Source organism: Siniperca chuatsi, linkage group LG5, assembly GCF_020085105.1.
Source record: "Siniperca chuatsi isolate FFG_IHB_CAS linkage group LG5, ASM2008510v1, whole genome shotgun sequence".
In the NCBI taxonomy this organism is placed as follows: domain Eukaryota; kingdom Metazoa; phylum Chordata; class Actinopteri; order Centrarchiformes; family Sinipercidae; genus Siniperca; species Siniperca chuatsi.
Window position 1 is genome coordinate 22328122 of NC_058046.1, and position 19942 is coordinate 22348063.

The 19942-nt window shown below is 40.5% G+C and overlaps 2 protein-coding genes across 2 annotated transcripts in view; both read right to left on the reverse strand.

Moving 5' to 3' along the window:
* The window catches only part of pgm5 (phosphoglucomutase 5), a 30284-nt gene extending 14252 nt beyond the window's left edge, over positions 1–16032 (reverse strand). Inside the window, exons 1-7 of the mRNA XM_044195461.1 lie at positions 15112–16032; positions 12995–13157; positions 12667–12813; positions 12134–12259; positions 11836–12026; positions 8785–8939; positions 337–452 (exon numbers count right to left, since the gene is read on the reverse strand). Coding sequence (XP_044051396.1) covers positions 337–452; positions 8785–8939; positions 11836–12026; positions 12134–12259; positions 12667–12813; positions 12995–13157; positions 15112–15369 — 1156 coding nt within the window. The 5' untranslated portion in view covers positions 15370–16032. The remainder of the gene's footprint in view (positions 1–336; positions 453–8784; positions 8940–11835; positions 12027–12133; positions 12260–12666; positions 12814–12994; positions 13158–15111) is intronic.
* Positions 16033–16835: 803 nt separating this feature from the next.
* foxd5 (forkhead box D5) lies at positions 16836–18579 on the reverse strand. Its single transcript, XM_044195464.1, has one exon. It carries the CDS (start codon positions 18149–18151, stop codon positions 17096–17098), a length of 1056 nt encoding a protein of 351 aa, XP_044051399.1. The 5' UTR covers positions 18152–18579; the 3' UTR covers positions 16836–17095.
* Between the last annotated feature and the right edge of the window lie 1363 nt (positions 18580–19942).

The following is a 19942-nucleotide window of genomic DNA, read 5'->3' on the forward strand; positions in this document are numbered from 1 at the left end:
TGTTTCAGCAAGCCCCTGGTGCATATTCACAGTTAGCAGCAGCTGGCCAGTGCAGTGTTCTAGCTGTGGCCTTGTTTGCAGGCACCTCAACAACAGTTGCTGCTGAGGGGAGGGGATTTCTCAATCACACACCCACACACATTTTCCAAGCCGGTCCGGGGATTCGAATCAGTGACCTTCTCTTTACACGCTAACAGGCTGCTCCTGCCTTGTATCTGTATTCATCAGCTTTCTGAATTGATGACATGCAGCATTCACAAATCGTTAAGTCTTTATGAGTGGAGTGTTTTGTTGTTTGGATTGTGAGTGAGTGTGCTGTAGCATAATAGATGGTACCTGTCCCAAAGCTCTCCTCCCCGCAGAGGGAACAACGCCCAGAATCCATCAGGTTTCCAAAGTACCTCCAGCCTGTGGGAGTCTCATACAGCGCCAGTTTCATGGCTTTGGCTACCCTACAAATATATAGATAGAAAGAGAAAAAGAAAAACAAAGCCAGTACTTTATACTCACAAACACACAATGTATTTATCTTTCCCTGTTATCTAACGCCAGCCTTTCCCAGTTCTGATTTAAAGATGAGCATACAAACAATCCTTTGACCTTTGAAATAAAGCAAACCAAATGCCGTATGACAAGTGTAATCTGCCAGCAGCTCATCCAATAACTTAATAAGGCAAAGGCAGCAAGAACAAAGTGAGTTAACCTTTTAGCTGATGTTTGCTTTGAACCTGAGCCATGAACTCACATAGAGAGAGGAGGAGAGGGAATATATATGTGTGTGTATGTACGTGAATATATGTTGAGGTCCCGGGGAGGAATAAAGGTGCAGACAATACAATATGTGGGAGGAAAGGGAGTGCAAAGAAACAGACAAGAGAAAAGAGAAAGCCTAATAAAACTTTTCAGTACAAATTTACAGAAAAGTAACTGGCTGAATACAATAGAATTACAGTAACACAATTATAATGCAGTGCATTTTTAGAAAATGGTTGACACATTTGGACAAAAATTAAAATAAAATATAAAAATAACCTAATATTAAATAACAAACAAAGTCAGCAGTAATTAAAATAATCTGATCTTGGCCCTAAGTACTTTGACATAGAGCCAAAGTCCCGCCCCCTCTTTTAGCAAGCCTTTGATCCACTAGCATCAACTAAAAAGCATGGGGTTTCTGTCCATATTCAAAACTAAATGGGTCATTATAACGTGACGATTTACATTCAGTAATAACATATTAGTCAGCCATTGGTACAGTGTCAAAGCCTCATGGGCAAGGTCGTAGCTATCATTAAGGACACAAAGGGTGTCCTCATTTTTGTTATAGGAAACTTAAGGTTTTACTGAACTATGGAAGAGTTTACATTCTACAATTACACACACAAAGTATACACAGTGGATTTATTAAAGCTGACAAGCTTTTTAGAAGGTGCTATCATCAATATTTTTATAATAACAAAGGATTAAATGTATGTGAAAGGAATCGCTTGTAGTGTTGAACCCACGGAGATTCTTCACCCTCTGTAGTTCCTCTCAGCTCTATAGAGCATTTCAGCAACTTTCAGCTCATTGTTTTGGTTTTACAGCCTGCAACTGTTTTGGTTCACTCTCACGCTATTATAGCATAGTTTCCAGCAGCAGCAGGCAGCTGTTCTCAGCAAAAAAGCTCTGATAAACCCACTGTACACTATCTGTCCAGCACCAAACGGCGGACAGACAAAGTTAGTGACTAGCTGGTGAACATAGCGGAGCATTTAGCAGCTACAGAGAGCCAGATATTTCCCTCAGGAGTTGGCGGAGACCATAACAAAGCTAAAAGGAGAGTGAATATAGGACTTACATTCATCAGGTGGTCAAAATAACTTCTAATAAATGCTAATGTTGCGCCGTATCTGCTGGAAGTGCTAAAAAGTTTGCCATAGCAACTGAAAAGGTGGTTTGTGTTGTGTTTAGAGCTTTTGCTGCCAACCTGCAGTGGCCAAACAATCAGTTAAAGCAAGTTTAAATTGAAGTGTTTTTAGGCAGAATAAGAAAAATAAAAGATTCTGGATTTCTCCACAATAATTATATTCCTGACAGTGTGGAAAAAGCATTGAAACAGTATTTAGACTATTGTGCATTGTGAATCAGAGATATTAATTTGCAGCAAAGATGACTAACCAGTGTCCTTCCCATTCCCCACACATCATTCCTCAACCACATCATCCACACCTCCTCAGTAACCGCCGCATAAAGTAAACACAATTCCCAGGACTCAGTTAAGAATTGCTGAAGAAAATATTCAACACAACAAAACAGTTGTTGCTCCCAAAGAAACAAACATGTAGAACTGTCAATCTCAAATGCTTGTACTGTGGGAATTCACAGTGAAATATATGTGGATGTGACTGGGTTAGAGGGTTTTTAAGTGGTCGTACACGTCCACACAATCATCATGCACATAAATAAACCTTACAGTACCCAGCACAGTTGTTTACATGAGGATGGGATAAATTACCAAATAAGAGTAACCAGCTTTATTCCCCTCTGGGGAAGCGAGAGCTGGAACGGAAAGCCTGGCATTCCTAAAAGAAAGCAGAAACTCTGGCCTTCTGACGAGCTTTTGACGTTTTAAACAGCACATCCACGGCCAATATAAGCACTGAAACTGACCCTACCAGCGCTCGGTTTCAAACAGTGTTGCAAAAATGTAGGGACAAAACAGTGTGAGAATAGTGAAAATAATGTTTTCTCAAGTTTGATGATTGCACCAGCTGAGCTTTAACTCAAACAACAGCATAAACACTCTGAAAAAACACACATACCCATACATAGCCTTCATGCACAGATACAGACTCAGGGAAACAAGCACAATCGACAAACAAGTTCGCCATAACCTTTTCTACACTTATAATATGACATTCCTTAAACAAAATCACGGTCAGAAATAAAGCATTTTCTGGTTTTATATATACACTAGTACAAGCTTCTCGAAGAAATGCAAGCAAATATATACAATCACAATCTAACAGACGCATATTTAAACAGATGCAGTACACTGTCTCAGGCGAGCCAGGCTCAGTGGATGCTGCCTCTCTCTCCACAGGCTTTGCCAAACCAGAAAAATGCTGGCAGACGAGTATGACTGGAGACACAAGGAATAAGCTTGGAAGGTTTCTATTTAGGGCTGTAATCCCCCCGTGTGTAGGTGTGACCTCTCAACTGTAAGGCTTTACAGTCTGTCAATGTCCATTTTCTCACACTAGTAACAAGCAGAAATGTGTGGTCAAGTGCCTTTTTCATATACAATTCAGGTTCTGTGTATGGAAGCTGGGGTGTGCCACCAGAATAATTCTTGTTCAGACTTTTTGTAGTAAAAGTCACTCATTTCATTGATAGATAATAATTTGCATATGAGTTTGTGTGTGCAGTAGAAAAACATCAATATCACTGTCATTAAATGTGCCAGTAAATAATTACACTTCAATATCTAGTCTTAAAACGATATACAAATCAATTCATTTAAAATTTGATTCATAAAGTGATTTTAATAAGGCTTTAATTTAGAAGTAATCCAATGGTGCACTCCAGTCTCCATACAATTTGTGACAATTTATGTGACTTTTATTAATACTTAATGTTCAGTAATGAGCATGATTAAGTTAAGTTGGGAAAGTTCCAATTTCAATCACAATATATTCCTGAAATGTGGTTGCTTTTGCTTACATTTATCTTGTAATATGTCTGGTGCATTTCTCTTTAGGATGGGACAGCACTGCAGCCAGAGATGAGGCTACTAAGAAAAGAAATAGACTTTCTGCAAGACCTATCCTTTCTGAAAGATGAAATGAAATCGAACAGAGGTAGAAAAGGTCTGTCATGAGAATGATTTGGATGCTTTGCCCCCATAAGGTGAAGGGCAGACAGAGATTTCATAACCAGGCTCAGCTATATCTACCTACCATCATCCTCACTCTCTGGCCTCAAAGCTCAGGATTACACACACACACACACACACACACACACACACTTACAGTATGACTTCACAGACAATGAACACACACTTGAATACACTGATCAACCAATATCTCCTTTGTTTTCTCACTGTCTCCATCTTTGTATATATATATCCCTCATTCATCAGTAAATACTAAGGAGTAATGTGAGGGATGAGGTCTCTCTACATCTGCGGAGTGAAATATTGCCAGCTTTTGGCCTTGGCTTCATATTTTACCAAACATAGCATCCAGTGCCCTCTCTCCTCACCTCCCCCTCTGAAGAGAGCTCAGCCTGGACTTAAAAGCTTCAGACTGGCATTCAGACAAAAAGCGCAGCATGCTGGAGCTTTACTTGGGCTAGAAATGTGAGTGCTTCTTGACCTGAACCAGGAAGCCTCACTGGACAACACAGAAGTTTAACACATTGAAGATGTTGCCATAGCGGGCCAACATGAAAATACTTGAAAATAAAGAACTTAATTAATTTTAATTAAAGTTGAGATGATTTCTGTAAATGGTCAGAGCTGTTACCTACATCGATTTATGGAATCAGTATCAAAATACCTTTCTGACATCAGTTCAAAGGCTTTTCCAAAGCTGTGTCAAAAATATATTTATCATCTAATAATATTATATCAGGGGGGAAGTGTGCTTGTTGGGTCAGTGTTTAACTTGGCTACCTTCTGCATCTTCCTTCTTATCAAAATATTGCTGTATAATACAACATTTGAGCCCATTTTTCTTAGTAGTAGTTTTTTTGAGCATTTGTCAGTTTTTTTGAGTGCTACAAATGAAGTAAACCTTAGCAACTTTACACAGGAACACAAGCCCAGCCCTACCCAAACTGGTCTGGTATGGTCTTGTTGGGATCTGGCACAGTGTGAGTTCAGACAGGGTGAATGCCTAAAATCCATTGTGTTTAGGAGGAAATAAATACACAACTAGGATTACAAACAAAAGTTGAAATAAATAGTTAAAAGTAATGGATAAATGGTTAAAAGTGGTCGAAGTACGAATGCAAACTTGACCAAACCTACTGAAAAAAAAAAGATGCAAAAACACCCAGTTTAAAATTCAGTTAAATGAACACATTTGGAACATGACTGGTGGTATTGGTGAAGGGGTACTTGAACTCTTCTGGTAGGCCTGTGGGGGTACGTTAGACAAAAGGGGATGGGAACCACTGCTCTAATAATAATAATAATAATAATAATAATAATAATAATAATAGCACAATGACTCCTTGATGCCAAATCAGGCCAAATTGACCCTCTTTTGAGTTGCTACTTCCTACATCTGTATGAGTCTATTGTGTTTATTGTTTATGGGGTTTTTTTTCTATTTCCCACTCCACCAAAACATCAGAAAAAACATGATACAAATACCACAATAAACAAGGGGCGCGTAGGACGAAAATGAATCTATAAAATGCACATCCTGTGGTAGTAGCACATCATGTCTTACAAGGGCGGCTTAAGTATTGGCAGCTGTGAGAGACAATACAGTCTTCTGATTTCTTTGGTCATCCTAGTAACCAGCAATACAGCAATAAACCCCTCTACTTTGCAGCGCTAATCAACGATTCAGTACAAGAACTCTGAGTTCATCCTGGTAACAGGCGCACCAGTGGCTCAGCCCTCTCTTCTCCCTACATCCTCCCATCCCTGGAATGGTTAAAGGAGAGGCAGATGTTTCCTTTACCAAATTTTCCCTCCCACTTTCTCTTCTGCCAACCTCTCCTTGCATCAGCTCTAGTTTACAGTGTGTGCACAGAGACACCCATGCACTCAATGCAGGAAGACAGACACCCTCAGTCTACCCAAAAATGAAAGATTTAACACCTGTAACTCCGGCCTCCTGTCCATCTGAATCTAAACCAGTTTCCTGCACAACAAAACATCCTCTGCTCAGCTGAACACAAATATTCTATCTCTCTTGTTTTCCCTTATTCCCTCTGGACACACACAACTACATACAGTATATATATACACAGTCACATTTATCAAGGCTTTTATAATACAGTTTGCTTGACTATGCATAAACACACAGCAGGGAAGGTTTCTCAGTCTAAACACTCAGCATACAGACACACACGGGCCACTCGCTCTCCTAAAAAGGCCTACACTTGGGCCAACTCCAGGGTCCAACACCACATCACTAAGTACTTCAACACTTCCTGGAGTTTGTCAAAGACAAATGTAGATATGTATGTATGTAGATATGTATGTATTACCCGTCCAGAGACAGCAGTGTTGCGTTAGGAACTTAAGTGGCGGTTATGAAGCTAGAAGTTGAACAAAGTGACCCTGTCCTGCAACAATGTCAGTAATTATCAGTAAGTGCTCATAGAAGAGGGTAGGTGTGCTTTGCATAAGACCACATACCCTAGAGTATGCTGGTGAAATTGGGTTTAACAGGGAAAAAATGAAAATCTTATATAATGCAATTTATTTATTTTTGACTAAGCTCTTCAGAAAGCCCAGAGCATGATATTATCTGTAGGTATTATCTGTAATAGATATCATACTGTAAGGTAACTCTACTTCTCAGAAGATTGCACAACCAAGTTAAAGTTTCCAGGAAATTCAATTTATGCTATCGTCAATACAAAAAAGGCAAATGCTGAGAAAACAGACAAAGAGAGATGAAGAAGATATTTTTAGTAGTAACTAACGAAAAGGCCATTTTCATTAGTGTGTGTGTGAGCGTGTGTGTGTGCTGTATGAGAGGTCCATGGCTCAGGGTTGTAGTGGGACATGTGACATTTGTGTCTCAGGTCTCAGTCAGCGTGTGTGTGTGTGTGTATGTGTGTGTGTGCCCGTGTGTGTGTGTGTGTGTGTGTGATGAGGCGAGGCTGACATTGGAGACAGCATGAGCAAAACTTTCAAGCAGCTCTTTCAGTGTGATCACTACGGTTCAACATCATAAGACACAGCCTTAGGCAAGGAGCAGTGCAACACCACACAACAGTGCAACGGTGTCCGAGTGGTGTGTGTGTGTGTGTGTGTATCAGTGTGTAGGAGTCTCTGCACTAACAAAGGAGACCAATAATTCTGTGATGTAACATCCCACTTCACATATCTAAGCATCACTTTTCCCTTGTAACTGTGAAACCCAGAGAGATCAAGATTGGCAGTGAGGTCACCTCCTTAATGTCTGCCAGTGCTAAAACATACTTACACACACACACACACACACACACACATTCAAGACAGACTGTCATACAGGCACTTTCTGTATATATCAACTTATGAATCCTGTATATATGCAACTATTCTGGTTTGAGATATAGTGTATGTTTCCCGGCAGTGTTCAATACCAATACAGGGAAAAGTGTGATGTTCATATACAGTACTACATGAAAAAGCAAGGGTTTGGAAATTAAGGTGGTGGATAGTCATATTCTGGTGTCCAAGGCTTGGGATCCATCACTAGTAGTTAACGTTGACATTTTTGTTATTCAACAATGATCCCAGATCTTCCCTGACAATTAAGCCAATGTGTAGAATTTTCAATTTTTTTAAACTTTGGCTTCCCCAATGGTAGTATTAAAAAAGACAGACAGCAGCAATGCTTGTTGCAACCCTCTCTTTGCCAAGGATCAAGGATATTGTGATGAATGAGTTGACAGCAACACATACAGCTGTCACTGGGATTGTGTCATTTGTTTTACAAACAAAAACTTGCGGCATCAGAATCATTTGAAATATTCTAAAAATGTCTACACATAGTGGCTTTAACCAATAGATTTTAGTTGCCTACCCTTATTCTGTTATGGATGTCCAGGACTGCCAATATTACAATTAAATTTTTTTTATCAAGTTGAAATTGAATGTACAAAATTAACATTCTGCCTGATATTATGAAGAAAACCATCAATATTTTCCCCCCAAAATGTACTTTGATAATGCTAAATATTTGCATATGAATACAATTCTTTAGAGATACAGTTGCATAAATACACACACACACGCGCTATGACACATATGATTGCACACACAAACATACATCCATAGACACAGACAAACATACACTCATACAAATAAGCAGACAAGTTTCTACATTCTCCAGATAGGAGAAAAGTGTTAAGGGTCAGGGTTAGACAGTGATAAAAGTCAGTAAATACTGATAAAAGGTCAAAAAGGGGTTGGTTTAGGAACTTATTGGAGTTGGCAGGGGAAAACCTTGTTTTATGGACTCTTGTGATATTCGATAGAGAAAACTAAAAATGGCTTGAACACTTAATCTATCTTAACTTGTTGAAGGCAATACTCTAATACTATATTAGGCAATACTAATATACATATACATAGTCTGAACTAACTATAGTTGATCTTTTCTGGTTCCCTCGTTGTAATAAATGATATATTTCCATTGAGCAGCATTCCGTTGAAGCCTCAGTGAGGTGCAGTGCTGGGATCCCTCCTACTGGAACAATGTTAATGGGGGTGACTTTAGCTGTGATCACATCCTCTCACCCAGCACCCTCTGCTAGGCTCTAGTCTTACATAACAGACAGTATTTATAGGTGGTGAGTAAATGTGTGTGTGGGGGTTGTGTGTATGTGATCTCACAGTCTTATTCATAGTGGGTGAGTCTTCATCTGAGAGTGTCGTCCCTCTCCAGAGATTGGGCTGCTGCAGTAGATTGCGGAGAGAGGTTGAGGTGGTATGACAAGAGAAGGCAAAACCCCTTAGATCTATTGAGTGTGTGTCTGTGTCTGTGTGTGTGTGTGTGTGTGTGTGTGTGTGTGTGTGTGTGTGTGTGTGTGTGTGTGTGTGTGTGTGTATAGAGGTGTGTGTTGTACCGGTCGAGGGCGGTGCTGGTGGCTATACTCCTGGCAAAGCCCTTGACTCCCAGCTGTCTGAAGTAGGGGATGGTGGAGAGGTTGGCAGCCATGATGGCCACTGAGTCTGACGGGTTCACAAAGAAGCCGTTTTCTCCAAGGATCATGTACCGGTCCTGACAACAGCACAGCATATAGTACATTGTGAGTCAGCTCATGTAACAAGTTATTAGTTTTAAGTATAATAATGTCAAAAGAGAACTGCAAACGGATTAAACTTGACCCTAACCCTACTAATAACTTATTTGTCTGTGCCACAGACCTTCATTGTTGTCTAAAACCTATTAAAAACACATCATTAAGCCACACCATTGCATTTGGTGACATGTTCCTTTCTTACAATGAACATGGGCACTGTAAATACAACGTCCTACTGCCGCAAATAATCACTGGTTCAACAAATAAATGCACTATTTACTCCAGTTGAGTAATGTTTGCCAAAAACTACAGTGCCCAGCAGTTTTAGGAAATTACTGATCCTTTTTTAAAAATTAAACCCTATACTTGTGACCAGATTTAACTGTACATCATTTGTAGGAATGAATGGACTTAGGGCTAAATGCAATATACCAGTACTTCCTAACCTGGGAGCCAGAACCCTCCAAGGGGTCACAAGATAAATCTGAAAGGTTGCAAGATAATTAGTTACATCCAGACTTTTCTCAAATGAAAATCATTGCTTTTTATTCAGGTTGTACCTCTTCTGGACTCTAAAAGCAATTAAAAAGCTATCAATCTGAGACGGTAGCATCACTTTGGTTGAACTGCTCATAGCTCAGACATGTTCACCCTGTGACCTGGGGTCGCATGGCATTGGTTGCCAAAAAGGTTGGGAACCTGTGCCATAGATAGGGTAGGGAAGTTGGAAGGTCTTGAGAAACACATTGTTGGTTTTGGTCTTTTCATGGAATTGTTGACTATAAGAAAAACACAGAATAACTCCAGCCTTACACTTTGAGAGAAAAATCTTGCGATTAATGCATAAAATGATGCCGTATATAATTTATTAATACATTATGACTGTAAATCTACTCAGACAAACAGAACACAGCATATCAATTGGGTTGCCATCAAATTCAGTAAAGTTGGATTTGCATAAGCCACAAATATGTGAAAGACTGTATTTTTTTTGCCAACAATCACAATTACTGTTTAAAGTCTGGAAGATAGTGGTTACGGTATTATGTAACAGCAACCCCAAAAAAGAAAAATCACCCAGTAAGATTACAACCACTGGTGCTAATGACTGTGAAGATACTGATCCTGGTGGGAGAAACAGAGCAGAGATGACATAATTCTCCTGATGCTAAGCTAATTTACTTTGCAAAGGGTGTGTGTGTGTGTGTGTGTGTGTGTGTGTGTGTGTGTGCGTGTGTATATACAGTAGAAATGACTATTGGATGACACTGTGGAAAAAGTGAGCTGCTTGTTGGATCATCATGGATACAGTATTATTCAGCCCCCATTGCCTTTCTTCCTGTTATCAACGAGCAAACAAAAACAAATAAAAAACAAATAAGGCTGTCTCTGGTATCTATGGGTGGAGTCTAAATCATATGGATTTAGTCTTAATCGGTAAAAAATAAATGAACAGGTTTTGAATGAATTAATGAATGTATTGCTGAGCATGGTATGCAATACAGTAAAATCGTCTCTATTTAACCACAATAAAGAATTGCCATGCTAATGTTTGTAATGTTAACAAATTAAACCAACAAGTATTATCAACCTCTTCCAGCCTCCACATAGCACATTATATTCTATCAGAATAAAATGGATTTTCCACCAAATCTACTTTATTATTTTATGTCGCAAAGGGCCATTGCTTTATGACATTAAACAAGTAATGGGGCCATGAATGCAGTGCTAAAGCTTTGAGAGTTTCGTGAAATGTCAGACAGTGGGATGAGTGAGAGGCCTTTGAGAAAATAACTTCCAACTTTCAACCTCTTCACAAAAACCATTTATCATGCACCATTTTTTCCATTAGCACCTACACTTCTGTGTATGTTACGTTTCTGCAGCTGCTTCACAGTAAAAAGCATTTGATTAACACTTTGAATTTCATTCAGTTATAAATTTCTCAGATTTTTATCTCTTCGACAATTTGTTTTCTTCATGGTAGCAATCTGGGAAAAAAACTCCACCAGTGAGTTGAACAAGGTTAAAGAAGTCAGTTAGTTCAGTGGCACACTATTAAAACATGAGTTTTGTACACTGACAGATTAAAAAACAATGTTCATATTTATGTCAAGTGGCTATGACAGTACTATTGATTTTATGTATTCATGGTGCGCTATCAACAAACATTAACACTGTCATTGTCATAAAGTACATCTACCATCTACCTATTAACATATTACCTACTCTGTAACAAAAGAGTTTCCCATCGGGGATCAATAAAGTATTTCTGATTCTGATTCTGATCACATTTATTTAACAGTGGTTATACCAAGAGAACAAAGTGAATTTGATGATAATGTAATATTGCTTGTAATGCAATAAAAAACATTTTTTTAAAGATGCCCTCCAGACATGTTTTAAGACATACTTTATAAAAGTACTCTGCTTTGGATAATATGGTTTTTCCCCCAAAAAGTTACATTTTCAAAATTCTTAAAATTACATCTACTCTTTCTCCATCATCGAAAAATTCAGGATCTCTGAATATGCAAAAGTTGAACTAATAGATATAAGTTGTCTCCTACTTCACTGAAAAGTTAATTCTCAGTGAATGTGCGCTGGAGGCTTCAAGTTTCCACATCACACTTGTGTAAGTTGCATATTGGACCACGATTGGCTCCAAACTAGTTGTGATATCAAAAAATCATCTCATATAAAACTTTCCCTCTTCATCAGATGAATTTAAAAACAGTCTTGTAGTGTCAACACTCCACACATACATCATTCTGCACAGTGAAAGTTAAACATCCAAGTGAAGCAACAATTAGCAAAACACTTTTTTTGAGTGGAGGGGGACTTTAAGCATCACTTAGACATTAGATGTCTTACCCCATCTGCATCAAATGCAGCTCCAAAGCCAAAGTCACCTCCTTTCATGGCATCTACCAGAGAGGTAGCGTAAGTCAGGTTAGGCTCTGGAGGTCGGCCACCAAAGTCCTCCAGAGGGACACAGTTGACAGCAGAGTTAGCAGGAGATCCCAACTCATCACACAGGATCCTACGTACGTAGGGGCCCATCACTGTAACACGAGGAGAAGAGAAGAGAGGAAAAACATCAACAGTTTAATCTCCAATAACATTAACAACAGCTCAGAGGCTATATAAGGTAGATGATGAATTGTCTCACCTCCGTTCATGGCATCTATGTGTATCTTAAGCTGATCTGGTCCTGTGAGAAGACTTTTAATGGCATTGAAGTCAAAGATGTTTCGCAGCAGTTGTAGATACACCTCAACTGAGTCTACGATCTCCACTAGAAAGACAGCGAAGAGATGATTTGGTTGTTTGTTTGTTTGTATGCATTTGGGCATTAAAGAAGGAAATGTCAGTGTGCTTCCAGCGCATACAATTGTGTATCTAAATAATGAATCAATTCAGAGTATTTATGTAGAAAAAATGTGCAGTTAAAGGCACTGATGGACATTTACTTAGGCACTGTTCATCCTCATATATAATATGGGTGATTTCTAATTTGATACCACCACAAATTATGCAGAAATATTTTGACCCAGCATGCATGTACTTGTCTTCAGACAGTTACAAATGATAAACCTTTAATAAAGGGTGCCTTCTTATAAGTGGAAGAAGCCTTAACATTTAAAATTTTAGTTAGCTCTTTTGTGACAGACAAGTGAGTGAGTGAGTGAGTGAGTATTGCACCTCTGAAAGGTTTGAACTTGTTCTCCAGATCAAATTCTTGTCTTCCCAGCCTGGACAGGTCAATGTGGAGATCAGGGCAGATGGCATACTCCTCGAGCGTCCGGCTCACCTGGTAGATCCTCTCCATCACTGTGTCCGGAGACGGGCCTACCACACAAAGAAAGACATACATCAATATGTGCAAACTTACCTAACACTGGCATTCACTTTTGTCCGGTAAAAAAACATCCCTGACTGTAAAGACTGTACCTTTGACTTAAAACATTCTCAATAGGAAGAAGCAGCATGGAAGAATCAGAAAAAACAAGCACTCTTTCTCAGTGCTCACCTCCATTTGCCACATTGAACTTGATTCCAAAGTCTCCACCAGGGCCTCCGGGGTTGTGACTAGCTGTGAGGATGATCCCACCAATGGCCTTGATCTTCCTGATGATGCAGGAAACAGCAGGGGTGGACAGGAGGCCATTGTGGCCGATTACCAGACGACCAATCTGCACAGCACAGATATTAATAAGGAGCAATGTCAGTTGCACGTCAGTCAAGGATGTCACCTATTGTAATGATGCTTTCTGATAAGTTAGAATTGTCTTAGTTTAGGGGTCTACTCTCTTTTGTGGCTGCTTTGGATGTTTCCTGAATGCTATGTAAATATGAAATCAGGCTTTGCTGAAAATTCAAATCTATGGGGAAATGAAGCAGAAAAAGTAATGTCAGGTAGTGTTTCTTGAGCTGGCTGTGACACAAAAACACTTTTTTTTTCTACCTGAAAAAGTTTGAGAGCCCATCGGTCTAACTGGAACTGAAAGCAACACTGGCCCAAAGCATCTCATCATTCTACAGCGAAGTGATCTGCCCCAAGAGGGTGCCTAAGTAACAGAGCTGCAATTCATAATTTGTATGCTACTTTTAAAGTGGTAATACTACCAGCATCCCATAATTCCCCTGCATATCAGCTATTCTAAATAAAAGTGTCCTCACTGGAGAGGAATTTATTCTCCTGACATCAGTGTATCCTCCTAACATCCGGCATGTTGCATGTGTATATGAAGGACAGACAAGGAGTGTAAGAGTGTGGGTGGTTTATCTTCAAGTGTTGCCACTACTCTGACTTCTGGTTTAATGCCATATGACAGGGGATCCCCTAAGCATAAAGTTTGGCCTGGGAGAGGTGGAACAGCCAGAGACATACGTAGTCAGGAAAACAGAGCAGGATGGATGGAAGTGCTGATAAGGCTGACATCAAGAGACATTTGGCTGGGCCAGCAGAAAAACGGACTGCTCTCAAAAACAAATTATATTCCCTTCAGATTTTCCTTTGGAACCTGTCCAAACCAATCACAAAGATCTCAGAGCAAGCGTTTTAAATGAGCTGTGGGGATTTTCTTCCTCTCCATCGCTCTCACTCTGTCTTCCTATTCTCATTTATCTGCTGCTGACACTTAAACAGTTCAGACACATTTTGGATGGGTGACAAGTTTGCATGTGTTAATACCGCAGATTCTTACTTTCACCTAAAGATAAAACTTGTGATGTTTTATCTGTATGAGGAGTAATTGCATGAATGTGATATGTCAGCCAGGATTGTACTGCTAACCAAATATGGACCAACTATGTAATGCCATATGTGAATGTGTAATGCAGTTATAAACCTGTGATTTAATATTTTGCCAGAAAAACCCCCAAACTATGTGTTTTAAGAAATGTTGGAACAATCTCTGCTGGCAGTCAATGTGTCAGCCTAATTATAGGTTAGGTCACCTAATCACTGTTCTTGCGTAGGCTATAGCAATGCTTTTATAACTGTTTTGCTTGTGACCACTTAATACAAAGTTTAGGTCTTCTTGTGAACCCTCATCACAGAGTTGTGAGCAGTACATTGGAAGAGGGATTTTTCACTTATCTGACTTTCATTTTAATACATTTAAAGGCCTGAACATGTAAAGCTATACAGATACAAAAGAGAAAAAGTCTAAAAGTCTAGAAAATAAACATAATTTTGTGTGACAGACTGTTGTTGTTTTTTCTTATTTCCTACACTGGTAATCATCTTGTGACCCTTTAGATTCATCTTGTGACTCCCTGTGGGGGTGTCCACAGGTTGGGAACCACTGGGCTACAGCACAGACATATGAACATCCCGAATCCAAAATATGATTACTTTTATAGGCAAACTTTCATAGTCATTCTTGGCAAGTCTTCGTTCTCCACTGCAGTGATAAGCATCTAAAATGCCATTTGGATTTACCTGCTACTTTGTTTTATTTTCATAAATGTTTACTTGTAACAATTCCTGGTAAAGATACTTTAATAGAATAAAACTTTTTTTTTACAGAAATGTTAATCTTACGCGTGGTGGTTAGAAGTGCTAAATATATTGATGTAAGTGGAACAAATGCATGACAGTCTCTGTATGTCAAGTCCGGTGGTCGCCCCCTCCCTTCTTACCCCATTGGCAGCTGCCATCTGCACTATCACCTCGGTGGCAGCTCGGCTGAAGTAGCGGCCGTCGCTGCCCACCACCATGGTGCAGCCCTGCCGGTCCCTCAGGTCGATGGAGGACAACACGCTCTGGATGTAGTTCTGCAGGTAGTTCTTCTTCCCCTCAAACACCGCCGTCTTCCTCCGCAGCCCGTTGGTACCGGGCCGCTGGTCGTCGAAGGGGGCGGTTTGGACCGTCAACACCGGGATGGGGCTCGTCTCCATCCTCCTCGTCTGGACCCAACGGGAGGACGCCGATCAAACAAGCTGAAGTTAGTTTTGAAGTTTGCCTCTGGTGGTATCCGTCCACAGAGTAAAAATAGCCTAGTGGTGGCGAATTAACAGCCCAAAGAAGCACCTTGTCAGCTTGTGAAGTGAAGTTACAGCTGTTCTTCCCTGCCGAGGAGGAGAGCAGTGACAGCGGCCCCACACAGGGATGAACTGGCTATAATAAAAAGGAAACACCCAGCTAAAAATGTTCTCACTTCGGCAACTTATGTTATAGCCTAGAGAGCTGCATCCCTCAGTACTGAACTTAACATCCAGCAAAAGTCTCATCTGCTGTTAGACAACTCCCTCTTTTCCTAATAAGCCTGAACAACTGACTACAAGAAAAAAAAATCAGGGAGGGCCAGAATTTTCAAGGCCCACTATCAGCTGAGCCTCGGGCCAAAAATAGACATTTGACTGATGGCAGAGGGATATTGTGTTGTGACCGATCTGCAACCGGACACTGCCTGTGTCTGTGCTATCTACACTGGCCGGTATGAAGGCATAAGCCGCGACTGTGGTTACTTATAGGAGTTTATAAGTGGGAGATGACAGCGCACTGAGCAGAACTTCCCCCCTCACAGTTTTTCTTTTTCATTTGAGCCACATTATCAGGATCTTCAGTTCCACCGCTTTCCCCTACAGTTTCTCTGAATATATCTGTGGTATATGGCTTTTAAATGCAAGATGAAATCAAATCTGTGACTCTGCAATTTTCAGCTTGGAATCCCATTAGACGAGTGGAGAAGGCCAGCACAAGAAGTCTGCATTATGTCTGCGCCAATATTTGGTAAACAGTGCGACCTTGAGGCAGGAACAAAGAACTGCACTTTTTTATACATTTAAAAGAGCGCTTATTATGTTTCATCCCACAACAAACAAATAAAATGTTTTTTTTTTGTTGTTGTTTTTTTTTAAACGTTTTAAACTTTTGCGTTGTAAATTAACTTTCGGTCATTTTAAACTATTCATTTTGAGAAATGGATGGTGGTTGCGACAGGCACACATTTCTATGCTTCTCTTACAAAGCAAGATTTTTAAATATAATTAACAAACGACACCGCAAGTGAATAGATTTGACCTATATTAGGCCTATATCAGACCAATTGAAAAGTTTGCCTTTAATAATGGTGAGATATTGTGAATATGGGATAGAATTAAACTCTAAACTGCTTTCTGTTTAAACTTTCTACAGCCTGAGACACCTGATGCATCATCTCAAGATAGCAAAATCGAATGAAAAAAAATAAAAAAATGTTTTTGACTACATAACATTGAAAAACAATCACTAATATCAGGTGTTTTTTCCCCCTAATTCCATCGACTTGTCCACTGCGCCCCGACCCAAATAATTATGTACAAACTGTAAATTACCACCTTAAGTAACCAAATAAAGAACTTTAAACAATAAACATCACAGATATTTTTTCAGACATTTATTTTGACACGTTAATTAATAACAAAAACACATTCATCAACTATGGTTTCCATTGCAGCAAGTGTCACAAATATATTACCACTCATCTTATTTACATTGCTTTCTTTTAAGACATAACTTAGAATGTCAACGCACATAAATATCATGCAATTAAAACATTTCTTTAAGAAATGAGCTACACCGTCGTGTCTTCACATAGCATCAAACATACAGACACTGCCAAGTTCCTTATAACCAAAGGCCTCAGCAGTGAGGGTAAGAGAGTCTGAGATGCTCATTTATTAAAGGAGCAGTGCTCAGCACGGCAGGAGGGCAGAATGGAGTCCTGGGAGCCTGCAGGAGCGTCGGAACCAAACAGGCTGCAGGACCAGACATGAGATGACCGTACCCAACAGCGGTGTGAGGGCTCTGCTGTGGATTTGGGTTCTGTGGACTGATGCGAGAGGGTTTGCTCATGATGCTGTCAATGCTGAAGGAGCACTTTGCCTGCGGGCCAGGCTTTGGCTCAGCGCAAAGCTGCGCTCTGAAGTCTTTAGGCCTGCTGCATTTCCCGTGACTGTTCAGAGTTTGTGGTAGAAGGTGATAGGAAGAGGGAGGCATCATCATGCCCTCCTGCAGGGGCATGTACCGGATAGGAGCAGCGGGCGGGGGGCTTACCTGGCCCTGTACGCAATATGGTTGCCCGTACGGCCGGTAGCAGTTCAAGTTGGAATAAAACATAAGTCCGTCTTTGCCAAGATCGGGGTGGTTTCTTTTGAAGCGCTTCCTTCGCCGGAGGAAGCTGCCGTTGTCGAACATGTCCTCTGAAGCAGGGTCCAGAGACCAGTAGTTACCTTTGCCCGGGTTTCCAGGCTCCCTCGGGATCTTGATGAAACAGTCGTTAAGGGAGAGGTTGTGCCTGATGGAGTTCTGCCAAGCAGGGAACTTGTCTCTGTAGTAGGGAAACTTGTTGCTGATGAAGTCACATATGCCACTCAGCGTCAGCTTCTTCAGCGGGCTCTGCAGGATGGCCATGGTGATGAGGGCAATGTAGGAGTAGGGAGGCTTTACCGAGCTGCTCTGGGCTTTCCTGGACGGCGGTGCGTCTGCGCAGAAACTGTTCTCGCTTTCCCCCGAGGAGTCTGGCTCTGAAGAGTCAAACTCAGCACCAGATTCTGCTGAGGAGCCGGGGTCCGTAGAGCACTCATTTCGATATAAACGCCCGTGGGTAGGCTCATCCTCGCCCACTATGTCAATCTCATCCTCATCTAGAGGCAAAGCAGCGTGTTGTGAAGCTTCAAATTCACTGGAGAGAGTCATGGTCACACGCGGAGTGTTCAAAAACGCGTAAAAACTCAACTGTGCCAAAGAGACATTAATGGTTCGCCGTGCGTGAAAACCAAAAGGCCGCCTGCTTCTTCTTTAACCTTGTGTACCGGCTGTTTGCTGTGGTAATGGAAGCTGAGGCTTTATATGCTCGAAGGCTGCTGCCCTGCAGGCCAGTCCCATTAACCCTCTGGACCTATCAGAGTAGCCCCGCACCTCGGGGAGCCAGAGGAGGCAGGGACACAGGTGGGGGGCTTGGGAAATCCTGAAGGACACACGGCCCATTTTATAGATGCCAATTTGTTGTATTTTAGCAAATATGGCAAAGTTTTATGTATGTCATTTGAACTGCCAAACGGTTAGAGTGAGTGCCAGCACACAAGTACATCAAATAAAACCAAATCTCCAAAATAATGAAGGAAAAAAATGAAAGCTTTACTGATTCATTAGACATTCGCTGATGAGTACAGGCTCTACACATTGGTGTTATTTTGGCTCATTACTGTTAACACATTCACAATGGTTGGTGTGCACCCTATAGTATGCGAGCCTGGTGTAGACATTGTCCTGTGTCTGACATGTGTACAGGCTACCAAAATACATTTTTATGAAGTTAAAGTTAAATCTTGATATTTGAATCATGTGATATTACAAATCGTACAGCAGCTCAGTAGGAGGTGGGATGTTCTTGGGAATTTTAACACCACGCCTAGCCCGTGATAAGAAACAAAAAGTGTTTCCCCCTTCAAACCCCCGCGGGTTCGTTTAGTTTGCCACCTCTGGATGCCCGCGGGTGGTGTGACCATGAAAATGGCCGTGGTAGGGCTTCCCGCAGACAGCAGAGAAAAGAGGTAATAGTCGCCTTAACGAGGCCATCAGCATCAGAATCGAGTAGGAAACGGCTCAGCTGCACGGTGCGCCCTGGGCTGCAGGGCTCAGCTCGGCTTTATGACCGGGATGAATAAGCAGACCCATCCTCAAAGCAAACCGGGCCAAACAGCGGATATGTGATAAAACCGTGCTGCTAAACCATCTCCATTGCAAATGACCGAGTTGGGAAAACTCCACCTATTTCGTCACCTGACTGAGCCTACTGTGTGTGTGAGAAACGGTACTCACATGACTGTACCAATAAAGGCTAAAGTAACACATGCCAGAAAATAGAATGGCTGTAATTTGTCAAGTATTACAAGCATAAACTTAATTGAAGCTGCAGGTGCAAAGTAATAGCACCTCACACAGCTGCAAATTTTTTTTAACATTTAGTCATAAATGCAATCCTAAGTGAAACTGAGCCAGTGATGTGTTAGAACTGCATTTTTCCATATTTCCAAAGGATTTAAAATAAATAAATAAATCAGTATTTTGAAACAAGGCAAAATAAATGACAGGAAAGTAAATGACTAAAAAATGACTAATTTAAAGAAACCCGTTACATTTCCATTGGGAACAAGTAAAAATATAGTTTTCAACTTAAGATTAAACAAAACTGTTTCACTGTAGTGGAAAGCTGAATAAATGTAAGGAATTAGATGGGCGGATCAAAATAATACAGGTTTGCAGGGCACTAACTAACAGAATATTTATGAATAATACTTAGAGCCAATTATAATGACATTTTTTAAGAAACTTTAGTTGTAAAACATTACTTTACCTACAATATGTGAGTTATCACACTTGTGAAACAAACACACTTTATTATAATCACAGCCTGCTGACTGGATGCAAATGTTAAAAACTCTTTGTATGTGTTTCATAACAATAAAAGCTAGGATGTTAATGCTC